The 21,136-nt window shown below is 38.1% G+C and overlaps 1 protein-coding gene across 3 annotated transcripts in view; it reads left to right on the plus strand.

Annotated features, from left to right (window-relative positions):
- The first annotated feature begins 364 nt into the window (after positions 1–364).
- The window catches only part of SI (sucrase-isomaltase), a 51,146-nt gene continuing 30,374 nt past the window's right edge, over positions 365–21,136 (plus strand). For all 3 annotated transcript variants that reach the window (XM_086618636.1, XM_086618637.1, XM_086618638.1), the window contains exons 1-18: positions 365–488; positions 1,916–1,989; positions 6,158–6,278; positions 6,367–6,476; positions 7,173–7,324; positions 10,108–10,279; positions 11,585–11,684; positions 12,285–12,397; positions 13,151–13,276; positions 13,877–14,008; positions 14,178–14,297; positions 15,550–15,663; positions 17,195–17,279; positions 17,881–17,998; positions 18,387–18,558; positions 19,104–19,220; positions 19,761–19,915; positions 20,514–20,598. In XM_086618636.1, coding sequence (XP_086474762.1) covers positions 365–488; positions 1,916–1,989; positions 6,158–6,278; positions 6,367–6,476; positions 7,173–7,324; positions 10,108–10,279; positions 11,585–11,684; positions 12,285–12,397; positions 13,151–13,276; positions 13,877–14,008; positions 14,178–14,297; positions 15,550–15,663; positions 17,195–17,279; positions 17,881–17,998; positions 18,387–18,558; positions 19,104–19,220; positions 19,761–19,915; positions 20,514–20,598 — 2,190 coding nt within the window. The remainder of the gene's footprint in view (positions 489–1,915; positions 1,990–6,157; positions 6,279–6,366; positions 6,477–7,172; positions 7,325–10,107; positions 10,280–11,584; positions 11,685–12,284; positions 12,398–13,150; positions 13,277–13,876; positions 14,009–14,177; positions 14,298–15,549; positions 15,664–17,194; positions 17,280–17,880; positions 17,999–18,386; positions 18,559–19,103; positions 19,221–19,760; positions 19,916–20,513; positions 20,599–21,136) is intronic.

Consider the following 21,136-nt stretch of genomic DNA (forward strand, 5'->3'; position numbering starts at 1 on the left):
GGGGATTTGGTTTGTTCTCCATTTCAGGAATTTCAGTAACATGTAAGAAACTCCGTAGTTAATTGCAGGAGAGGATTGTTCTTTGTGTGTAAAGTGGTTTGCAGGGAACAAAATGCATTTCTCAGTGATTGCCCGTTAGTGTAATGATGCAGTAACCTGCACTGTGTGATTTACCCTGAACAAGAAATTTATTGTACGCAGTCCTTAAGGAGTGTTTTATTTAAGCCCTGGGATTAGGAGACATGTTTTAAACCTGAATAATTTATAAATTTTTCTTATTTATTAAATTAATAACGTAATTTATAGAGTTTTCAAAGCTCTTACTTCTGTTTTCCTTATACCAACGGTGTTTCTCTGGGTCTAGATGGGCAAGAGGAAGTTCAGTGGTCTGGAAATCACTCTGATTGCCCTTTTCTGCCTGGTGGCAATCGTAGCCTTTGTCCTCATCGGGCTTTTAGCAACAGGACAATCCGGAGTCATAACTACAGGTAAGTACATCCCATTGCTGCTGTAGGAGCAGCAGATCCCTGAGTGGGAACTGCTCATCTCTGCTTGCTGAGACTGTTCTAAATGCTACAGAGCTTCAGGAACTAACCCTTGAGATATTTTTTGTCGCTGTTTGATTCAGAATTTTCAAGAACACGGACATTCACGTGAACATCATTCAAGTGATTAAGAGAAAAAAAAGGCATTGTAAAAAAAAAAAAAAAGAGACACTGTAAAGTACTGACTCTCAGTGTTGCTGCTGTGTTCTTATCATTACCCAAAGGTGGATCACGGTTGATCCTTCCTACAGATAACTTGAGTAGAGTTATCAGTCATGAACATAATAAATATCATGACTCAGAATTGATTGTAACGAAAAAACTTTTATCCTTTCTTCCCAAGGCTGGACTTGTTTTATAGACATAGAACTGATATGATTTCAAAATATTTGGATATAAAAAATACAGCACTGAGAAAAAGAAAAGGGATCAGGGAGACTATGTGGGAGCAGCTAAATAGTGTGAAACGTATAGTGTTTCCTCCTGATATATTGGCACATAAGAAACCACTTGTCTTACAGGGGTGTGATATAGAGCATCCTGTTTTACACACGGTTCCATTTTGTGTGAGTGATCTCATTTGCACAGGGAATTGAAGCAAAAATCTTGGACATGAAAATGACAGTAAAATAAAAACAATTGCTTGTACAAAACAAACATTTTGGTCTTTTAGTAAAACTGCCTGTGCAGACTAATATCTGCATATTTTCTGCTGGTTTCCATCACAGGATTCAGTGAGTATACTGCAGATAATGCAAACAGGCAAGTCCATGTATTTGTGTGCATCTCAGCCTGAGACAACATTTCTACGCTTTGTAGTTCTCATTCCAATCATATTCAGTGTTTCAAAATACGTAAAGTAAAAAAGAAAACAACAGTCATGTACCTTTTTACTGCTAAAGTTGCCAAGAGGTCACCTTAAACTCAGGCTGACAAACCTGAAATCTAATGGAGCAGCTTAATGGAGCATTAAGGTGCTTTTGCCTGATGCTCTAACTCCGGCTCCTGTGGAAGAACAGGATTTCAGCGGAAGGAGCACCTGTGAGACCAGCAGCACAGTAATGTTTAAGAAAAAGGAAAGTCCTTCCAATTATAGTTTGGCATGTGTTTTCACAAGGAACTATGCATATTGAGCTACAGGACTTACTGAAAGCTGGATTACTTTATACTTTAAGAAATAAAATTATCAATGTCGCACATATATTCAAAAACTTTAAAAAAACCCTTAATCTGAGATAGTTGTGAGTAATTTTTCAAAGGTAAGATAGATCACACTACCAATAGTTCACACTTATTTGAATCTGTATTAATGATTAGAGTATACATTTTGGAAATCCTGGTAATAACACATTAATTTATTTCCATAACAGATTTTACACCAGAATGTCCGAACATAGCACTAGCAGAGAGAATTGACTGCATCCCGGATCAATTAGCAACACAGGTCTGAAAACATTCTAGAAAAAATCATAAAGCCTCATTCTTAATGACAAAAATTTCACTTGTCTCTACTACATCAGTTGTTTTCTTGATCTTTTAATCTGTGATTACCTGAACACTTTGAAGGAAGTGTAACTGCTGTATAACCCATTTCAGCTTGTTCACAGAAGGTCTGAATTTTCTATCCACTGTAGCAGTTTTCTGTCAAAGGCTGAAGACCACTGCCAAAATACTCCCCAGAAGTTTGGTTTTGGGACAGGTGGAAAGAGAATTAGTCTAACATCAAGCAGTTACAAAAAGTCACTCTTTGCTTTTAACAGCTTTGTCTGAACAGTTTCTTTCTGTCTGATGGTTGAGTACTAGCATTTATAATAGTTCAGAAATAGCAGGTGAAGATGCACTTCACCCAGATGCACAAGACTTTCCCAATATAGGAGACGTGGTTAGAGTTTCCTTTCAGAACAATTTTAATCTCAGTGTCTTCCTTTCTTGGTTGTGATGTCTCAAATCTGGGAGAGCACAGAGTTTAGAAATGACCTTTAAGCTTAAGAATTGACAAGTTAAGATTTCCAGTGAAAAATTGTTATCTTAATTCTTCAGTGCTCTTACATTCAGAACATTTTTTGTAGTGGTTGGTCTTGAAAAGCTATTATTATTATTATTATTATTTTTATGATCATTATTATTTTTCATCTTTATGATGGATGTTGTCATTTTCCCCTTCCTTCCATTTTGGGATGGAAGCTGGTGGATGCCTGGCATCTTTCTTTGGTTTGGGGGGCAGCTTAGGAGAAAAAATTGTGAATATACTATGATGTGTGATGCTTATGTCATTCGCAGAGGTATAAAAAATTACTAACCAGCTGTCTCAATCTCTGAGGAAATTCCCAGTCTAATTCCAGAAATGACAGTTGTTAAAGCTTCTGTCATGCCATGGGTTTTGTTATGCTATATAGCTCAATAAAGTCCTGCAGGTGAACAGGTTAGTAAAGGCTCAAATCACAGCCTGTTCCTCTAGTCTTTCTGTTCCTTCATCCCCCTAGGAGCAAGCACACCATGGTAGGAGCAGTCATGCAGATCACTTTAATCTTTAATTACTACCTTTGAACCAGTCACCCTACATTAAGCCATCATACAGTGAGGGAAATAGTTTTGCTCTGGTTGCAACTGCAAGCCTTATTGTAAGTCTGCCCTTGCTTTTTACCATCACTGATTAAAAAAAAAAAATTAAAGATAATCAAATTATAGATACCAGCAGAAAAGTAGAGACAGATGCAGATTTGAACATTGACATACCTGCTCTGGAGTTAGAGGTAAAATAAATGATTCCTGAATCTATTCTTTCCTTAGTGAAGACCACGCAGCAGATTTCACAGGAATAAAGATAACCTTGAACACTTCAACCTGTGCCCTAACGAAAGCTGTTAGGTGACACAGGTCAGAGTCCCACCCCAGTGTGTCCATTCATTCCTGTATAAATTTTCTCCTGGAAGCATTTCGGTTGTCCTTCTTTAGGCAACCAGCAGAGCTGTAAAACTACATGTACCTGCTCAGAATAATGTAACTCTTCTGTAGTGGTTTCCATTACTGGTTTTCAGAAAAAAACAGCAGCTCATATATGCTAAGCTCATATAGCAGGACAGTGTCTGTCTCGATTTCTTTGTTCACTGAAGGTGTCGTAGATGGAGCCGGAAAATGAGTAGGATTGCAGAGGACAGAAGCATGGAAAGCAAGAAGATATTTATTAACTGATCACAGGGTTGACAAAGACAGACATGCTTAAAGAAAGTAGAAATTTATTAACTATTCACTGTTGTGGAAAATGGTCATGAAGTTTGATTAGACAAGAAGAACACACCAGTAAAAAACAAACTATCATGAGCAGAGCTATTGTAGTCCACTATTAGACTGATATCTCTGAAAGCTTAGGGAAGAGTGTGTTGTTGGTTTTGCTTGGTTTGCATGGGTTTTCCCCAAAATATCCTGCTGACAGAGGTTTGTTTGGGTGTACATAAGGGAAACATTTTAGTTCAGCACATAGACAAGCTTTTCTTTTAATCCTTGGTGCTTAGTTCAGTGTTCAGAAACCATCTCATACTGTAACCCAGCATAAACTGTTTCCTTGTATTCTTGATTATTTCTGATTAAGCTTTGACTTTTTCTTTGGCTTTATTGGGTACTGGTATCTATCGTGCTGTTTTTATAGCTCAAAGGCTGTGATTAGCTCATATCTTTATTTTCACTAAATGATAGCTTTTATAACACCTCTCCAGTGTCTTTGGATGAACTTTGCTCTCTTCCCTGTGTCAGGCATAACCAATCTTTCACTTCTGTATTTAATACTTTATGCAGCAAGCTCAATATGCCACAAAAATACAGAGCTATAGTTTACAAATCCACTAGAATAAGATCTAGCTAGAAGAATATCACTGGACTGTAAAATAACTGCTAACAAATATTCAGGAGAAGTAGCTGGGGAGAAAGAAAAGCATGCTTATGAAGTTGGGAATGCAGATAGCTGAACTGCCAGGCTTTAGAAAAATCTGTTGTTCAAGCTGTTCTGCATTGCATTGGATAGTCACTCGTCTAGGAAGGGATAAGAGGATGCAGGTAACAACTCTGTTCTGAATGTATTTAGGATATTCCCCAATGTATGAAGGAAATGAAGTAAGAGAGCAAAGCTGTGATCTCTGCAGTCTTGAAGGGCTTTGGTGCTTCTCATTTGCTCTGAAATAGTTCATGAAATGAGAAATAGGGAGATCTTATGGTGGGAATTGGGAAGGTGGAAAGTGAGCCTGAGTTTTTCACAGCCTTAAAAAGTGCATTGATTTGTAGGGAAAATGAGTCACTATATCTCTCCTCTGTGATTTTTGCTTGGAACCTAATGAAAATGAAAGTGTACATGTTTTCTGATGTGATGAGTCCCTGACAGAGGGACAAACATTTATCTGTTTGGTAAATCTGGGTTTTATCTGGGGTGGTTTTGCAAGATTTCTGTGCTCTGTGCAATCACTAGCTAATAAACGTACCAAGACTTCCCAAGCCAACAGCTCTGTGAGCTCCCTCTGCGCTTTGCTTCAGCACTTGCATGATTTCTGGGCTGGAGCTGGCTTATCTTTGCTCTCTTCAGAGGCTGAGAAAATCATTTCATCTGCATTAACCAGGCTGGGCTCTATAAACCAAAACCAAATGCCACCAAGGACAGCAGCAATAGAGGTTTTGGACCATCTCCACCTGTTTCGAACTGCAGGATATTTTAAATAAGCATGGCACAAACACCAAAGACATTTGAGCACAATCAGGTGAAGGCAGAAACAGATTCTGTTAGTGGGCAGGTGAAGGAAAAGGTCTTAAAGATCTGCATGTTGGATTTGGATATCCAAGATCGCTTATGGATACTGCCCTTTGCCTTCAGTGAAGCTTATTGTATTATTATTGTCCTTTGCCCTAAGTAGTGAGTTGAGTTGTTAATGTGAGAAAATGTGTGGAAACTTAGTGATGTATTACCTAAATCTTATCTCCAAACATGAAACTCATGCAAACAGCACGTGAATAAGTTAATTTCTAACAGCAAAGCAAAGGCAGTTTATTGGTCTACTGAAATGTGGTATAAAGGTTGGTGCCACTACACTGAGGTATATGCTTTAAACAATAGATTTATTTGCTTGTGTTTTTTTCAAAACAAAAGTTGATTTCTCTCAATTTGAGGTTCTGCAGAAGCAATCTGAACATTTCTGATATTGAAAAATCACATTAAAATGTACATTTGATACATGATGATCAATTATGTGTATGTAGATGTTTAACAACCAGATGTTTACTAGCTATTAAGCCAATTATAACTCTTACTCCTCTCCAGTGCATGACTTTTGATCAGTCTATACTGCATCTGTCACAGCTCAAATGTTTCAATAATTCTTTTTCAATGTTCATTTCATCTGTGGATCTTGTGGTTTTAAGAAAGAATGAATGTCTAACAAACATGTTTCTACTCTGAATTGAGAAAAAAAATCCTTTCTTAGTGTATTCTGTGCCATTGAATTCACCTGACAGATTTTCAGAGAGGAGTTGATCTGACTGCAGATATTATTAAAGTTCCTGGTGTTTGGGGTAAAATACATTTCCTGTGCATTTTAACTGTTTAATTTGTACCCCTCATGTCCTTGAATCAGAGCACCTGCAACCTGCGTGGCTGCTGCTGGAGTCCCCAAAGTAATGTCAGTGTGCCCTGGTGTTCTTTCCCTTCAAACTACGGGTACAGAGTGTCTGGGTCAACAAGATCAACCCAAGCAGGTAAGCTGGGGACTGAGCTCCTCAATTTATGCACAAACTGGTGTTCGATTCAACACAATAACATTGCTACATGTGTTTTTTTCTCAAGGATTTCAGGCTACATTAACAAGACTGTCATCACCTTCCCTCTTTGGAGACGATATCAGCACTCTCCTCCTCACAGGAGAGTATCAGACATCAAATCGCTTCCGATTCAAGGTTAATTTTTTTTCTGTGTTGTTTTCATGCTCACATTCTGTGCAAGACTCTAGGCTGGCTGTGCTGTGCAGGGAGGTTAAGAGGGCTGGATTAATCCCTCTGATTCCCTCTCATGACTCCCACTGAAGTGCTCAGTTCCTCCTTTCTTTGTCCTCTCTGCTGTTGCAATGCGTCAGGTTAACGAGGGTTTAGCACCGTGAGATTTCTGCATGCAAAATTACTGAGATCTTTGAAAAGCTCAGCTTTTATGTAATCCACCTCTTTTCCTCATCATAGGAGAAGTTTTGGGATAAATGTAGTGACTTTTTATTTATGACCTGGCCATATCTCTCAATCATTTTGACAGACAACATTAGCTCTTCCAATTATTTTTGTTTTCTGTGGAAAACTCAATAGTTCTTGCCATGAACGTGGGGAATTGATGGGTTCTGGGGTTGAGCAGGGCTTCTTCTGTGGGAGACTTTCCTCTTGTGGTGGGTTCCTGCTAAGCCAGGGAAACACAGGGTCAAGTATTATGAGGGAAATGCCTGAAAATGAGTGATGAAATTTGGAAGTGAATAATAACGAAGACAGAAGAGGAAACTGGGATAGAGATGGGACTATCCTAAGTCAGAACTATGTGTTAATGCTGGAAAATGTTTGAATTAGATACTAATTTTTAAAGGCCCAACACTTCTGTTGTGTAAATCTGTGCAGATCACTGATCCTCAAACGGAAAGATATGAAGTCCCTCATGAGCATGTGCAAGATTTCACTGGATCTGCAGCCTCCAATTTAAACTACAGCGTCGAAGTGACGCAGAACCCCTTTGGCATCTTGGTGACCAGAGTGAGCAATGGTAGAGTGCTGTAAGTAACGCTGGTGCTTTTTCTGAACGACACGGATGTTATTGGTGTTCTCTGAAAGCCTATGTTGCCACACAAGCAATACATGTCCAAGATGCCGTGTGTGAGGTGCCCTCTTGGACATGTAATCCACTTTTTCTCTTCTTTTGGTTGAGGAATGTTCTTCAATGACTTTTGCAAGGACTTGGGAAATAAATTCTGTGATACAGTGAGCTCTGTCTGAAAGGTTTTAGGTCTGACTCACGGTTCACTTTCCCTTCATAGCAGGGAAATTTTTACAGCTACTTTGTTCTATCACTTCGGGGAATTTTTCTTATCTGAAGGACTTCTTGCAAGAACTTCAAATTACATGAGAAGACTCTGATAGGCTGGTCATGTAATGTAAATACAATATTTGACAGACTAGTCAAATGGGCTTTCATCCCAATTAGGTTCAAAAATAAATAAATAAATAAATGAATAAAGCCTACAAGCCTAACAGCATGGCTTTAAGACCTATTAGAAGGGTGAAGTGTCAGGATGAACATGCTTATTAAATCAGTCCAAGAATGATTACCTGTCAGAGTGCTAGGCCAGTTGGATTATCAACGCTTCAAGATTAATTAATTAGTTATTACTTTTGTGCTTTTATTAATGTTGTTTTCTTGCTTAAAATCCTCTACAATGATTGATTTGCAATTATAGAGAGCACAAAAGATGGACTTGGTATTCAGTAGTGCATGACTGATTAAACAGGTATATGGAGGGGGAATAAGAAATCTAGTCCAATAGAACCATGTTGAAGCAGTGCTCTGGGAGATTGTCTGTATTTTCCTTAGGCTTTTGTTTAATTTGATAAAAGTGGTTGCGTTTTCTGTCTCTAAAGAAAAAAATTACAATGATGCTGTTGTTGGCATGTGATAAGAGCAGCCCCTCAGAGATAAATCTGTGATAAATTTGCTCTCACAAGATGAGTGCTTTCCCCCAACTCTTCAACTACCAAACAAAAGAGAGGCCTCTTTGGAAAAGGAAGAGTGGGATCAATGTATTATTGCAGTTCATTACGAAAATCCTAATTAGCCAGATAGTTACAAAACCTACAACCTTCCATCGTCATTTGTTACGCTTGAGCCCCTAGAAAGAGAGTTCTACCAGACCAATTACCATCATCATTTGCATGACAACCTGAAAAATTGCCGTAGTTCCATTGGAAATACAAAATTTCCACTCCAAAAAGAGCTTGTTTCAATGCAGTTTGTGAGCAGATGGGCAAGATAGCCCTTGGAATCATTAAAACTGGACAGAAATACATCAGATGAGGATTTGACCTATAAAACCTCTCTCAAGTGTTCGTATTTTTAACGTAAAAAAAAAAAAAAAAGATAACTGAACAGATTAAAATTGTAGCAAGCCCAGACTCCTCTGGTTTTGTTGCTCGTTTGTGCAGTGTTTGCAATCACTTATCCACTGTGTATTTATTTAATAGTTCAAGGACCTACTTATGCGTTAAAGAATTTACTGATAATGACATACCATGATGATAAATGTAGTTATAGTGCACTAAAGATCTGAAGTGATAAAGTCCCTTAAAATAACGTGGCTGTGTTTGCATAAAGCCAAGGGAAAGTTACATTACTGTCCTCTAGATGAATATCATGGCTGTTAAATGTCACAAATATAACACAAAAATCCAGCTGTAAAAAGAGTTTCTAATTAAAATTACATCAAGTGAGTAGATAAAAGCATATTCCTTTGAAATTGTGTCTGATGTTAATCCACATTGAGGTAGTTTGCTGTCTCAAAGTAAGTCATTTTCTCTGCTTTCGAGGAAAGACTGTGTTTCCACAGATCCCTGTAAGCTCTTGGTTTAATGATGCTGAAGATAATGTTCAAATCTGAGGATCAGCTTCATTCCAAATGTTCTCTGCTTTAATTTTGGTTTAGCTCACAATTACGTTCTATTTATGGTAATTTCATCTAAAAAGTGATGACTGATGGAAACTCTAACTAATTCCTGGTAGGGGTCAATTTTGAGACAGTTTCCAATTGGAAATTTTCCAAATCTTAGAAAAACGAAAGAGGCAAATGAACACCATTAAGTTCAAAACCAACGAAATGTAATGTTTTGATTGATTCCCTGAGTTGTGGGGGATCTTTACCCAGGCTGATATTTGGTGTTGCTTAGGATATACAAAGTGGTTCAACCATTCCTGTGCACTTGGCTTCCTAGGGAGAGATTTCATTGCATTGCTAGGATAAACATGACCAAGATCCCAGTATTCTTGTCACAGGATAGAAAAAGACCACATTTTGGTTGTTTTGTGGGCACACACTTGGCTGTAGATGATCCCTACAGATGGTCCCCTCCATCCATCAGGAATGAGAATGCCTAAGATGCCCCCTAGGAGACCATGAGCAGAGACATAACTCAAAGCTCTTCTGACCAAGAGAGTGTAGAGTCCGATTCACTGTTACAGCTGCAATAGCTCAGACTCAAGAGCTGGTCACGTTCATTTCTACTGGCAAGCAAATGTTGCAATTGACTTGCAAAATCTGATGAAGTGGATTATTTTTGTTTCTGTCTCCACAAACAGAAATTTTCCATCTGCCCCATTACCATGAGTGGTCACCTCCTTGTCTGTGCCAGGGTCTCTCTGCTCCAGCCCCACACTGTTCCACCTCCTTCTCCTTGAGGTCTCTGGATGGAGACCTGAACCTGCTATCTGGCTCTAACTAAAGGAGTTAAAATGATTATTGCAACAATTCTTGTTGAAATATTTTTTTTTTCTTTTAAATTGTTCCATCAGGTTCAACACTACCATAGGACCCCTGCAGTATGCTGACCAGTTTTTACAGCTCTCAATCAAACTACCCAGCAGCAACATTTATGGTGTGGGAGAGCACGTGCACAAGCAGTACCAGCATGATGTTAACTGGAAAACCTGGCCCATGTTCAGCAGGGATACTCCTCCCTCTGATGTAAGGACTGGTTTTATTACGCTCATTCTTTGCAGATGACTTCTGGGATCCGAGGCTATTTTGCAGTAGACGCATGAATAATATCCATGGAGTTCTTCCCCAGAGACTTTTCAGGCACTGCATGTTATTACTAAAAGCTAGATGGCACTGATGAAGGTTCCCTGAGGAACAGATTTTTATAAATATTTTTATTTTTGTGCTGACGTGCAGTTAAAAACCAGTTGATAAACATTAATATAAGAGAGTCTTGAGTTTCTACTGATAAACAAAATAAATAACAATATGTCCTAATGCATTGCTGTGTGCAGCATTCAGTACAGATGACACACGCTTCTTCAGTAAACATCCTTGTAGCTCAGCAACTGATGGAAAAGTTCTCTGGAACAGCTGTCTCTTTGCAAGATAAAATATGTCTGTCAGTAGTTACCTGTATATATTGTAATGTTATTTGTCATTATTACCTCAGTTTCATAAAGCAAAATCCAAATGCTTTCCTTTGAGAGAGCACCAGTGTATTGCTGGAATAGGAGCTATACTAACAGAAAGTAGAGGGTGAGACCACTGCATGTAATTAATTATGTGGAATTTGTACACCTTATTTTGAGACACCTTCTGACTATCTTCTCTAGTTGAGATAGTTCTTACCTGAACGGCTCTATTGAGTGTTGACTCATTAACTAACAGTGAGCACTATCAAGTTAGGCTAATTTCAAACTGCTCAAGTTCTGTTTCTCGTTAATTTGTTCTGAATTTTCTTTTGCAGAGGAAGAAGCACAACTGTGAAAACAATTGTTATCATTTCTAAGGTTTTTGTTGCTAATAACAGGGAAAAAATATAAGAAAGGAAATAAAAAAGAAGCAAGGCACTCCTGTATCCATAGATGAGACACAAAAATGATTGCCTTGCAGGATTAATAAAACAAACATAGATTAGATGTAAAATCTAATCTATGGTGAAAGGTGATGAAAGCACCTTTCAAGTTCTATATTTTGCTAGATATGCACCTGTATTTCTCAGAAATAGTACAGCAATATATACAGACTTGCCCAAAGTTTTATCATATCTGCTTGCTTATGGTATCTGTATATTTGGGGAAACTTTTGTTTTAATTGACAATGTCCTCATAAAGGAGAAGAATGCCAGGAAAGAGAAAACAGAACTGTAGAAAAGTGTCGAATTTTTATTTTTGTTGTTTGCTATATTTGGAGAAGTTTGAAGTTCTACCTGTGATATATTTTGAAACGTCCGAAGCAGATACTGTTATTAGGTTTTAATCAGCCTACTTTTCCTTTTTATCCTTTAAGGAAATAACTAACTTATATGGAGTTCAAACTTTCTTCCTGTGTTTGGAAGACAGCACTGGAGCCTCCTTTGGTGTCTTCCTAATGAATAGCAATGCCATGGGTAAGAAATCTTTCTCTGTAACTCTGAACATTGTAGTTAAATGTCTTTTGAAATGATTTGTTGTATTGGGGTCAAAACTGTAGTGTTTTATGCGATGTAAGCAGTAAGTAGATCGTTAACACGAAGATTGCCACGGAAACCTGAGGGTCAGAAACATATCCAAAGCTGCGCAGATCTGTGCAGATGTGCAGGACACTGGAATCGAAGCCTAAATTAGGAGTGAGCAATACTTGAAAGTAAATGCCCTGTAGCCTATTTAGATAAGCATACATATATGTATGCTTTACAGAGCTCTTCACATCTCTCCAGGCTGGAAAGTTGTACGAAATATTTAAAGATAAAAGGTTGAGCCTTTGGATTTCTTCTGATTCTATTCTCTGTAGGATGTAAAGGAATGGAAATATGGACATTTAAAAGAGTCAGCTGAATACATTTCCCCTTCGTTGCAAGTTTAATTAATGGGTTTGGATTTCTTAGGTATTTTTGTTTCGTGGGGTTTTTTTTCTGAAATAAATTTTGTAATCATAAATAAGACAATTACAAAATTGTTTTAGAATTAGCTGATATTCAGAATTGGTTTTGTGCACTCTTGTCCTGCAGAGTTCGCGGTGCAGCCTGCTCCAGCAGTGACCTACAGAACCATTGGTGGGATCCTTGATTTCTATATCTTCTTGGGGGACACTCCAGAGCAAGTAGTCCAGGAGTATCTGACGGTACCTTTAGCCAGAAAGACTATACATTTAATAGTGTTTGGGATTTTTTGGTGGAGTGGGCTTTTTGGTTGGTTTTGTTTTTGGTTTTTTTTTTTCTGCTCTATATGACAGTATGTCCTCACTATGTTATCTATTAACTCAAAATATGACTCAGTATATATTTAACTAAAAATAGCTGTTAGTATGTTCCTAACGTGACTGCTGTCATTAGCAATAGCTGGCTGTGGTTATGCTGGGGTGCAGATGATTTTAGCTGGTCTGTTATGGGCTGCTGAAACTTAAGCACTATTTTTACTGGGGTTACTCGAGCAGAGACCATGCAGCAGCTCCAGGCTCAAGAATTTTGTAACTGCTAAATTCATCAGTCTGTATGGCCTGACTGCTTTACACAGTTGTCATTGGAGCTAGGCATGGTCTACATGGAGTGACGTATGCTTCCTTGGTGGAGCTCACTCTTGTTATAAGGCCAAATTCCTGTTCATATGGCAATATTCTAGGGTAGATGGTGTGCTTACAGGTATGTCATGATTTTATGTCAGTGACACCTTAAAGAATGGGCATTTTCCCAAAATATTTGTGTTTCTTCAAATAAAAAAAAAATTGTATTTGGGAGTGGGCTGCTCATTTCACATACTTAAGCTTAGTGTATATTATTCAAATACATTTGAGGTCTATGGATCTAGGGAAATGGGCCCCGAGGTGACACACACAGTGCCCACTGACGGTGCTGAGATTTTTGCTCTCAATTTGCAGCTCGTGGGACTGCCAAAGTTGCCTTCCTACTGGAGCCTGGGCTTCCAGCTCAGCCGCTATAATTATGGGTCTCTGGATCAAGTGAAGACAGTTGTGGAGAGGAACAGGGCGATTGGACTCCCTTATGTAAGTATGGGAGTTATACTTTCCAACTACATCCACTTATCTTCTCATCTCTACCTAATCCATGATTATTTTCTTTTTCAATTGTCCTGTGGACAATTATGGAACCATATATTATTCTTAATTGACAGCTAAAGGTTAAGTACAATTAAGTTTTAAAATTAGATTTCAGATTACATTAGCTGATGGCTGAAATAGAACAATAATACCCTAAAATTAAACTAAAAATTGAGGAAGAAATGTTTGGATTTTAAGGGATAGCTCTTGAAGTCAGGCAACTACAACGAAATTGCCACACGTCCAGGGGCTATAAGAAAGGATGCCAATATGCACATTCGTTTAAATTTTGTTAATGCTAAATGCAGGTCTTTTTAGGCACAAAAGATGTGTCTCTACCGTTAATTAGGGCTGTAAGTATGAGATGAGATGCATATAGTCTGCAAGTGATCCTCATAACATACTTTCTGCCAAGCTGCAGTAAAGTCCTAACAGCAAATTCCCTACAGGACAAACAGGAATTGTCAGAAGAAGTTGTGTTGGACTAATACACAAAATCTTTACATATCACTTCTCCTGTTAAAGCTGATCTCCCTTCTCTTTCAGGATGCTCAGGTCACTGATATTGACTATATGGAGGAAAGGAAAGATTTTACTTATGACACAGTGAATTTTCAAGATCTCCCTAATTTTGCAGCTTATATGCATGACTATGAACAAAAATATATTATCATATTGGTAAGCATTTAACTATTTCTTCTTCACTTGTAAATGCTATCATTATAACTGTTTATTAATATTCTTTGCTTATTCTTTTAGTACATTTATTGCCTAACTTTTTAGTAGTCTATAATAGATGGAGTGTATCCTGGTTTCTTCTTATTTTTTGTTTTCTAATTTTTTTTAGGATCCTGCTATTAGCACACAAAATCTGTCTGATGGTAGTGCATATGAAAGCTATGTCAGAGGAGAGAGCGGAAAAGTCTGGGTTAATGCATCAGATGGAGAAACAGCATTAATTGGGCAGGTAATCACATTTTTATGAATTTGAACTTGGTCTGTTTTCACTGTTACAGTTTAATTTAGGTCAGGGGGCTCATTTTAAACTCTCGTTTTCTAAGTTGCTTCTTTCAGTAAAATGATTTGCCAGTTTATCAAGTCTCATTTAGGATCTGACACTTCTCAAACTCTCTTGACTATTTTTTGCAATTTTTCACCTTAAACAAAAAGGAAAACTAAGGTAGCTTGAAGGGACAATTCACCAGCCAGTGACATTCACCAACCAGGGACATTCACCAACCAGGAACATTCACCACCAGTTCCTATTTATTTTCAGTGGTGACTGAAGAGCCAGCTCCCATGTTATCCTTTTAATTTGTAATTTTAACTTACATTGAGAATTTTTTCTATTGCACATCTTCCTTGTATGACTTAAAAAAAAAAGCAATTGAAAACTCTGAGGTTAAGAAACTCATACTCTTTCTGCCTTCTCTCTGCACGCAAGCTATAACAGTCTGACTTCTTTTTAGAAGACTTTTGTCTTCATTGGAGCACTATATTAGCACTGCCCTGGATGGCTAACTATAGGGGTTGTGGTGGACAACAGGCTGAACATGAGTCAGGAGTTTGCTACTGCAGCAATGAAGGCAAATCGGATCCTGGGCTTCATCCACAGGGGCATTGCTAGCAGAGATGGAGATGTATCATCCCACTCTACTCAACACTTGTCAGGGTGCACCTGGAGTGCTGTGTTCAGTTCTGGTCCCCACAACACGAAAAAGATGCAGACAGACTGGAGAGGATGGAAAGAAGGGCCATGAAGATGATCAAAGGGCTGGAGAACCTGCTCTATTAGGAAAGACTGGAGGATTTAGGCCTTTTCTCCCTAGAGAAGAGAAGGCTCAAGGTGGGGGGGCTTCATCATGGTATTCCAGTACTTAAGGGGCAGCTACAAAGAGGACAGAGGTTCTTTCTTCACAAGAAGCCACATGAAGAATACAAGAGTAAGGGGTACAAGTTGCATCAGAAATTTTTTATAGTGAGAGCAATCAATCACTAGAACACCCTTCCCGGGAACGTGGTAGAATCCCCATCACTAGAGATTTTCAAGATGCAATTGGACAGGGTATTAAATAATCTCATCTGGGTTCTCCTTCTCATGAAAGGTGGGACTAGATGATGCTTCAAGGTCATTTCCAACCTGGGCTGTTCTATGATTCTATGAATTCTTTTTAATATCATTAAAAGTTTAATTAATTATTATGCTTTTAATATTACAGGTGTGGCCAGGAGAAACCGTGTTCCCAGACTTCACCAACCCAGACTGCACTAGCTGGTGGGTGGAAGAATGCAGACTCTTTTATGATGTAGTGCCATATGATGGGATCTGGATTGTAAGTAATTCAGAACTTTCATTTTCATTTTTATTTTTAAAAACAAGCAAGGAGAGATGTTTATCAAATTCAATTTGCATTGAATTTGAAAGGGATGTTTACTATTGCTAACTTGAGATCAGTGCAGGATGTGTATTGAATTTGCAATTCAAATTTGAATTTTAAATTTTAATTAGAATCAGTAATCGTGACATCTAAATGATCAGTGTGCTGGGTTTTGTATGATCAGTGATGCTTTAAAATGCTTCAATTGATGAACCATTGCTAAAGGCAAATGCCATCACACTCCTGCTCTCAGAATGGCAATATTTGGAGATGTGAACGTGAACATGTCCTAAACAGGTCCTGAATACGGGGTGTGATACATATAACCTGTGTATCTATGCTCCAACTAGCTCATGGAATTCCAGATCAGTGAATCTACAATTGGTATTCTAGATAAGGATTTGGAAAAATCAGGCTCCGTAGACAGGTTCTCCCACAAAAGGACTAAAATAGTCTGACACAGTGGATTTTAGGTGCAGTTCAGGGAAATCTGATGAGCTTAAGAACCATTTTGACTGATCAGATTAGATTTTTTTTAACGGAATATCTTGTAATAAAGCTTCTAAAAGTGGGTGCCTGAAGGAAATCTGTAGTTAAACTTCTCAGTCCATGTCTCAGTGCCTTCTTCCCTTTTTTCTTTTTGTGTTTTTCCTGCTTCCTTTTACTTAAAAATAAATATTTTGTAAAAAAACAAGAATCTATTGAATATTTTGCCATGCATTTTAAAAAGATGGAACAATTTTAAATTAACCTGTATGACAAAATACAGCTGCTACGTGATAGAATGAGATTTTCCTCACTTATTTTTGCTGACTCTGTAGTTCCATCACATCAATCAATACAGTTTAAAACTGCACAGCTCTCTTACAGAGAGCAAATAATTTGATTGAAGTAAACTGGTCACCAGACTACAGTGCCTCCATGATGAATTTGCTCTTTTCTTCTACGTGTACTTTTCCGGCCGTACGTTCAGGGATGCACATAGAAATACACGTACAGCACTGCTAAAGAAAACATTCATGGAAGGAGACAGGGAAGTTTGAAAGTGTAATGGCTGGGAAAATATTACAAAGGAGATGCTTAAGAATATTTAGTCGCCTCGTGTATTTTGACAGAATGTCACAATGTACATTTGCTGGTTCTGCATTTCTCTCCAAACACACGCTCTATACCAAAGACATTCCCTTGAGAAATGTGTGGAGTTGGTCATAGGTAGGACAATGTATACATGAGCACCTCTTGCAATTTTTTTCTGTGGAGGGATGAGGTGCAGTTCTTGTGACATGATGCTCACCTGCATATAGAAGTCTGTCCAACAGAGACCTATATTAATACAAGCATGGACCAAGTTATATCATTCTTGCCTAATCATATGGTACTAGTTCTAAGTAATTATTCCTTAAAGGATGAGAGAATAGAACATAAGACTTTGTTAGGAAAATGTACTTGAGGAAACTTTATTAAATTCTGCATCGTATCTTTTCAGGATATGAATGAAGTATCCAACTTCGTTGACGGCTCAAGCAGTGGTTGTGAGCAGAATGACTTAAACTATCCTCCTTTCACTCCCAGTAAGTCCATCTACTTCAACCAGAAAGCAAAATATCAACAAGTTTATGAATTTCTGTGCAATTGGCTACAAGGATGCAAAGTGATTTTAGTGTAGTTCTTATGAGTGGGGTTTGAACATTGCTATTAAGAGAAAATACTGGTATACTTTTGCCCTATTCGAAGGCGCGGTTTATATAACTGACTTTTTTCCCTGTTCAAATTATTACTGAATATTATCATTTCCTTAATTATGTCTGATAACGTAATGATCTTCTTTCACTATTAGTAGTTGTATGCAGAACTAAAATGGTTTGTATTAAGTAGTAGGTCTAAGTAACCATGACTAACATGTTGTCAGACAACAATTCAGAAATTTAGAGCATAAAATTTAGAGCAGTTATTCCTTGAATGAGTGCAAAGCTCAAGAGCTGAAAAGGTTACAAAGAAAAGATGAATCAAACCAGAAGCCAAGAGTGGCATTTTGTTTTTGTAGTAGTAATACTGGCAAACATTAAAGGGAAAAAAGGGCTTGAATGTCACGAATGTGCATTCAAGAAAAGGTTGGAAATATTCCTAATAAAAATGTACCTTAAAAGGGATATTTTTATTCCTTTATTGAAGGTATTCTTGATCAGATCCTGTATTCCAAGACGCTTTGTATGGACGCAGTGCAGAATTGGGGGAACCAATATGATGTCCACAATCTTTATGGATATTCCATGGCCATATCAACACAGAAGTAAGGAATGCATTCTAAAATCTTTACAAAAAGGTTTCAGAACAGTACATAGCCTGCATTTTCCAAACCAGCAAGAGATTTCACTTCTGAAGAAACCGAATTCCTGGAAATACTGTATTATATTTAAGCCAATGCAGCTCAGGCAAAATCTACTAACTAAAGTTGGTAGTAAAAGCCACACATTGGTTGTCAAAGCTGTATAGAATGATTAGTTAAAATTAATATCTTGAACTTTACTAAAAGACACCTGGTTAAGAGTAATGGAGTCCACATCTCTGGGATGAATAATTATTGTAAATCAATCAGCATAAATCTGCCTTATATAAAATTATTGATGTCCAAGTTGTCTTTCTTCCTTTGCATAATTCTAATTTTGTTTCATTTTAAGAGTCATCGAAGAAGTGTTTCCTGGACAACGAAGCTTCCTTATTTCGAGGTCTACTTTTGCTGGATCAGGAAAGCACACAGGACACTGGCTGGGAGATAATGCAGCAACATGGGATCACATAAAATGGGCAATACCTGGAATTCTGGAGTTTAACCTCTTTGGAATTCCATATGTATGACATTAGTTTTTGGCATCCTTTCAAAACATATGGATAAGAGTAACTCTACCTCTATGATAACAGATTATCTAATCAAATGCTATCTAGATAACCATCTTATATTTTCAGCTCCAAATTAATTCCCTTTAGGAATCTGGTTTTAACATTTCTTTACAATTATTGATTTTCGATTTAGGCAACTTATTTTGCTTATTGTGGCTGTGTGTGTGTGTATGGTGAGATAAATGTGGGTAACAAACATATTATCTGATATATCCTAAGCTACCTGTCACTTCTAGTAATTTATAAACACTAGTGATCCATATTAGCACCAAACAGGAAGGTAAAGGTTTGGGAGAAATAGAACAATGGGCAGTGTTAGATGGTACTCAACTTAATAGATGAATTTGAAAGAAGAATGGTACGAATATGTGGAATGACTCGGTCACTCTGGCTGGTAATTAAGGTTGAATCAATGTCTCTCTGAAAACTAGAAGTTTTGTGCAGAGATCAGAGGTGCAGCGTACCGCACATCCAACGTATTCTGTTTTTATTTAAAGATTGGAGCAGATATTTGTGGTTTCTTTGACGACACCACAGAAGAACTTTGCAGACGATGGATGCAAGTAGGAGCATTTTACCCATTTTCCAGGAATCACAATGGTGAAGGATATACAGTAAGTTACGCTTTTTCTTATAAAATGCTTTGTGTTACACTACCACGTTCCCTTTAATAGTATCACTGGTAATCGTTACTATCATTGGTGATTATGTAGCTGAACACTTTGAAAAAGGAAGAATCTCAAGCTCTCTTTATGAAATCCTAGATCTGAGAGGTTCAGCTTCATGAGGGTTAATTGCAGGTGCTTGAAACTACCCTAATTTGGCAACAGTTTCATGACTCTTGGTTGTGCCTACCACCAAGAGCAAGCACTCAACGGTGTGTGATCCTTCGGACTGGCCCTTTAGCATACACCTGACTGCGAGCCAGGTTGAAACCCCGATCCACCCTCAATCCAGATGGACAAGGAGGGACATGCAGTGCAAAGCATGGGGAGCCTGGAGGAGCAGGACCTCAAGTCACACTACCCGGAAAGCAAACACAGTGCAGATGTGCACCATTGCATTGCTGCCTCTCTGACACAGCAGCCACTTGTCACCTATTGGGCAGTGTTTTCTCATGATGAAAAAAATAATCGTCTGATATTTGTTTTCAGCCTCAGGATCCGGCTGTGTTTGGATCTGATTCAGTCTTGGTGGAAAGCTCCAAGTATTACTTGAACATTCGCTACACTTTGCTGCCTTACCTGTATACACTGTTTTATAAAGCTCATACTCAAGGAGACACAGTTGCACGTCCACTTTTGCATGAGTAAGTTTACTCATCAACCTTTGTGATAATTTTAGGAGGAGTAAAATAATCAGACACATTAAATGTTGTTAGGGATTTTCTAAGCAATTATGGTCTGCGAAAATGCACTTTGGAATATATATAGACAACTTCTCAATTGATGAAATCCATTTTGGAGTAATCAGAAGAGTAATCAGAAACCATCTGTAATTTCTGCATATAGGCATATATTATTGTCAGTCACTCTTGTGAGTTGCTGTGAGATGTTATTATCAGCTAAACAAATTATTCTCCACCATCATATATATATATATATATATTAGAATATATGTTTCCTTGCCTGGAAGCTCTGGAATAACCTGTGTCAAGAATACACAGGCACCTACACTTTCACACATGGGTAGACAATACTAACTAAACTAGTAAGAACTTACCTTCTCATCTTCAGATTGCCTGAGATTAAAAAGAAAATAAAAAATAATTTTTTAAAAAAGGCAATTTTGATCTGACAGTCCTCAGTCATGATTCTAGACAATCAGTACCCTGAAATATTGGGATTGCTGATGGTGGTATAGTTCATAAAAAAGCAGTTACTGCTATATCCTTCCCATTTGCCCAGGTTCTACTCTGATGAAGAGACATGGAGTATCGATGAGCAGTTCCTGTGGGGTCCTGGGCTGCTTATTTCCCCTGTACTTGAAGAGGTAGGTTTGATTGTTTGGTATCTATCTCGTAACTACTTCATGGGCCACAGGGACACTTGGAGTCACCAGCTCCAGCTCTTTTCTCCGACAAGGGACGGCAGCATAAAATCCCCAAGTTATGCTATTCCTGTCACTCCTTTATTGCTCTGATTAGAAACCATATTCCAGTTCTGAGCCTTTGCTGTTCCGTCTTGTGCCAATTCTGTTATTCAGCTTAAAGGTTACAGCTCCTCTACTACATTTGTATTTCCTGCTGAACTCACACTCTCCCTCCTTTTTTATGCTGAACTGCAAAAATAGGCTCTGCTATTTCCCTGAGGATCCTGGGAAACTTGCTCAGGTCCTGTTCTAGTCCGAACTCTTCTGTCTTGACCAGACCTGTGAATTCTATTGGCAAAGCAATTGCAGAGGGCTTTGTTTATTAACATTAACACAGCTCTGTCTCCAGTGCAAACATGTTTTTTGCTACATCCTTAGGTGATGTTTATTTTTTCATGGGTACACCATGTTACTGACTTCTGACTCGATGTATTTCTAC

This window comes from Tauraco erythrolophus, chromosome 11, assembly GCF_009769465.1.
Source record: "Tauraco erythrolophus isolate bTauEry1 chromosome 11, bTauEry1.pri, whole genome shotgun sequence".
Lineage (NCBI taxonomy): Eukaryota > Metazoa > Chordata > Aves > Musophagiformes > Musophagidae > Tauraco > Tauraco erythrolophus.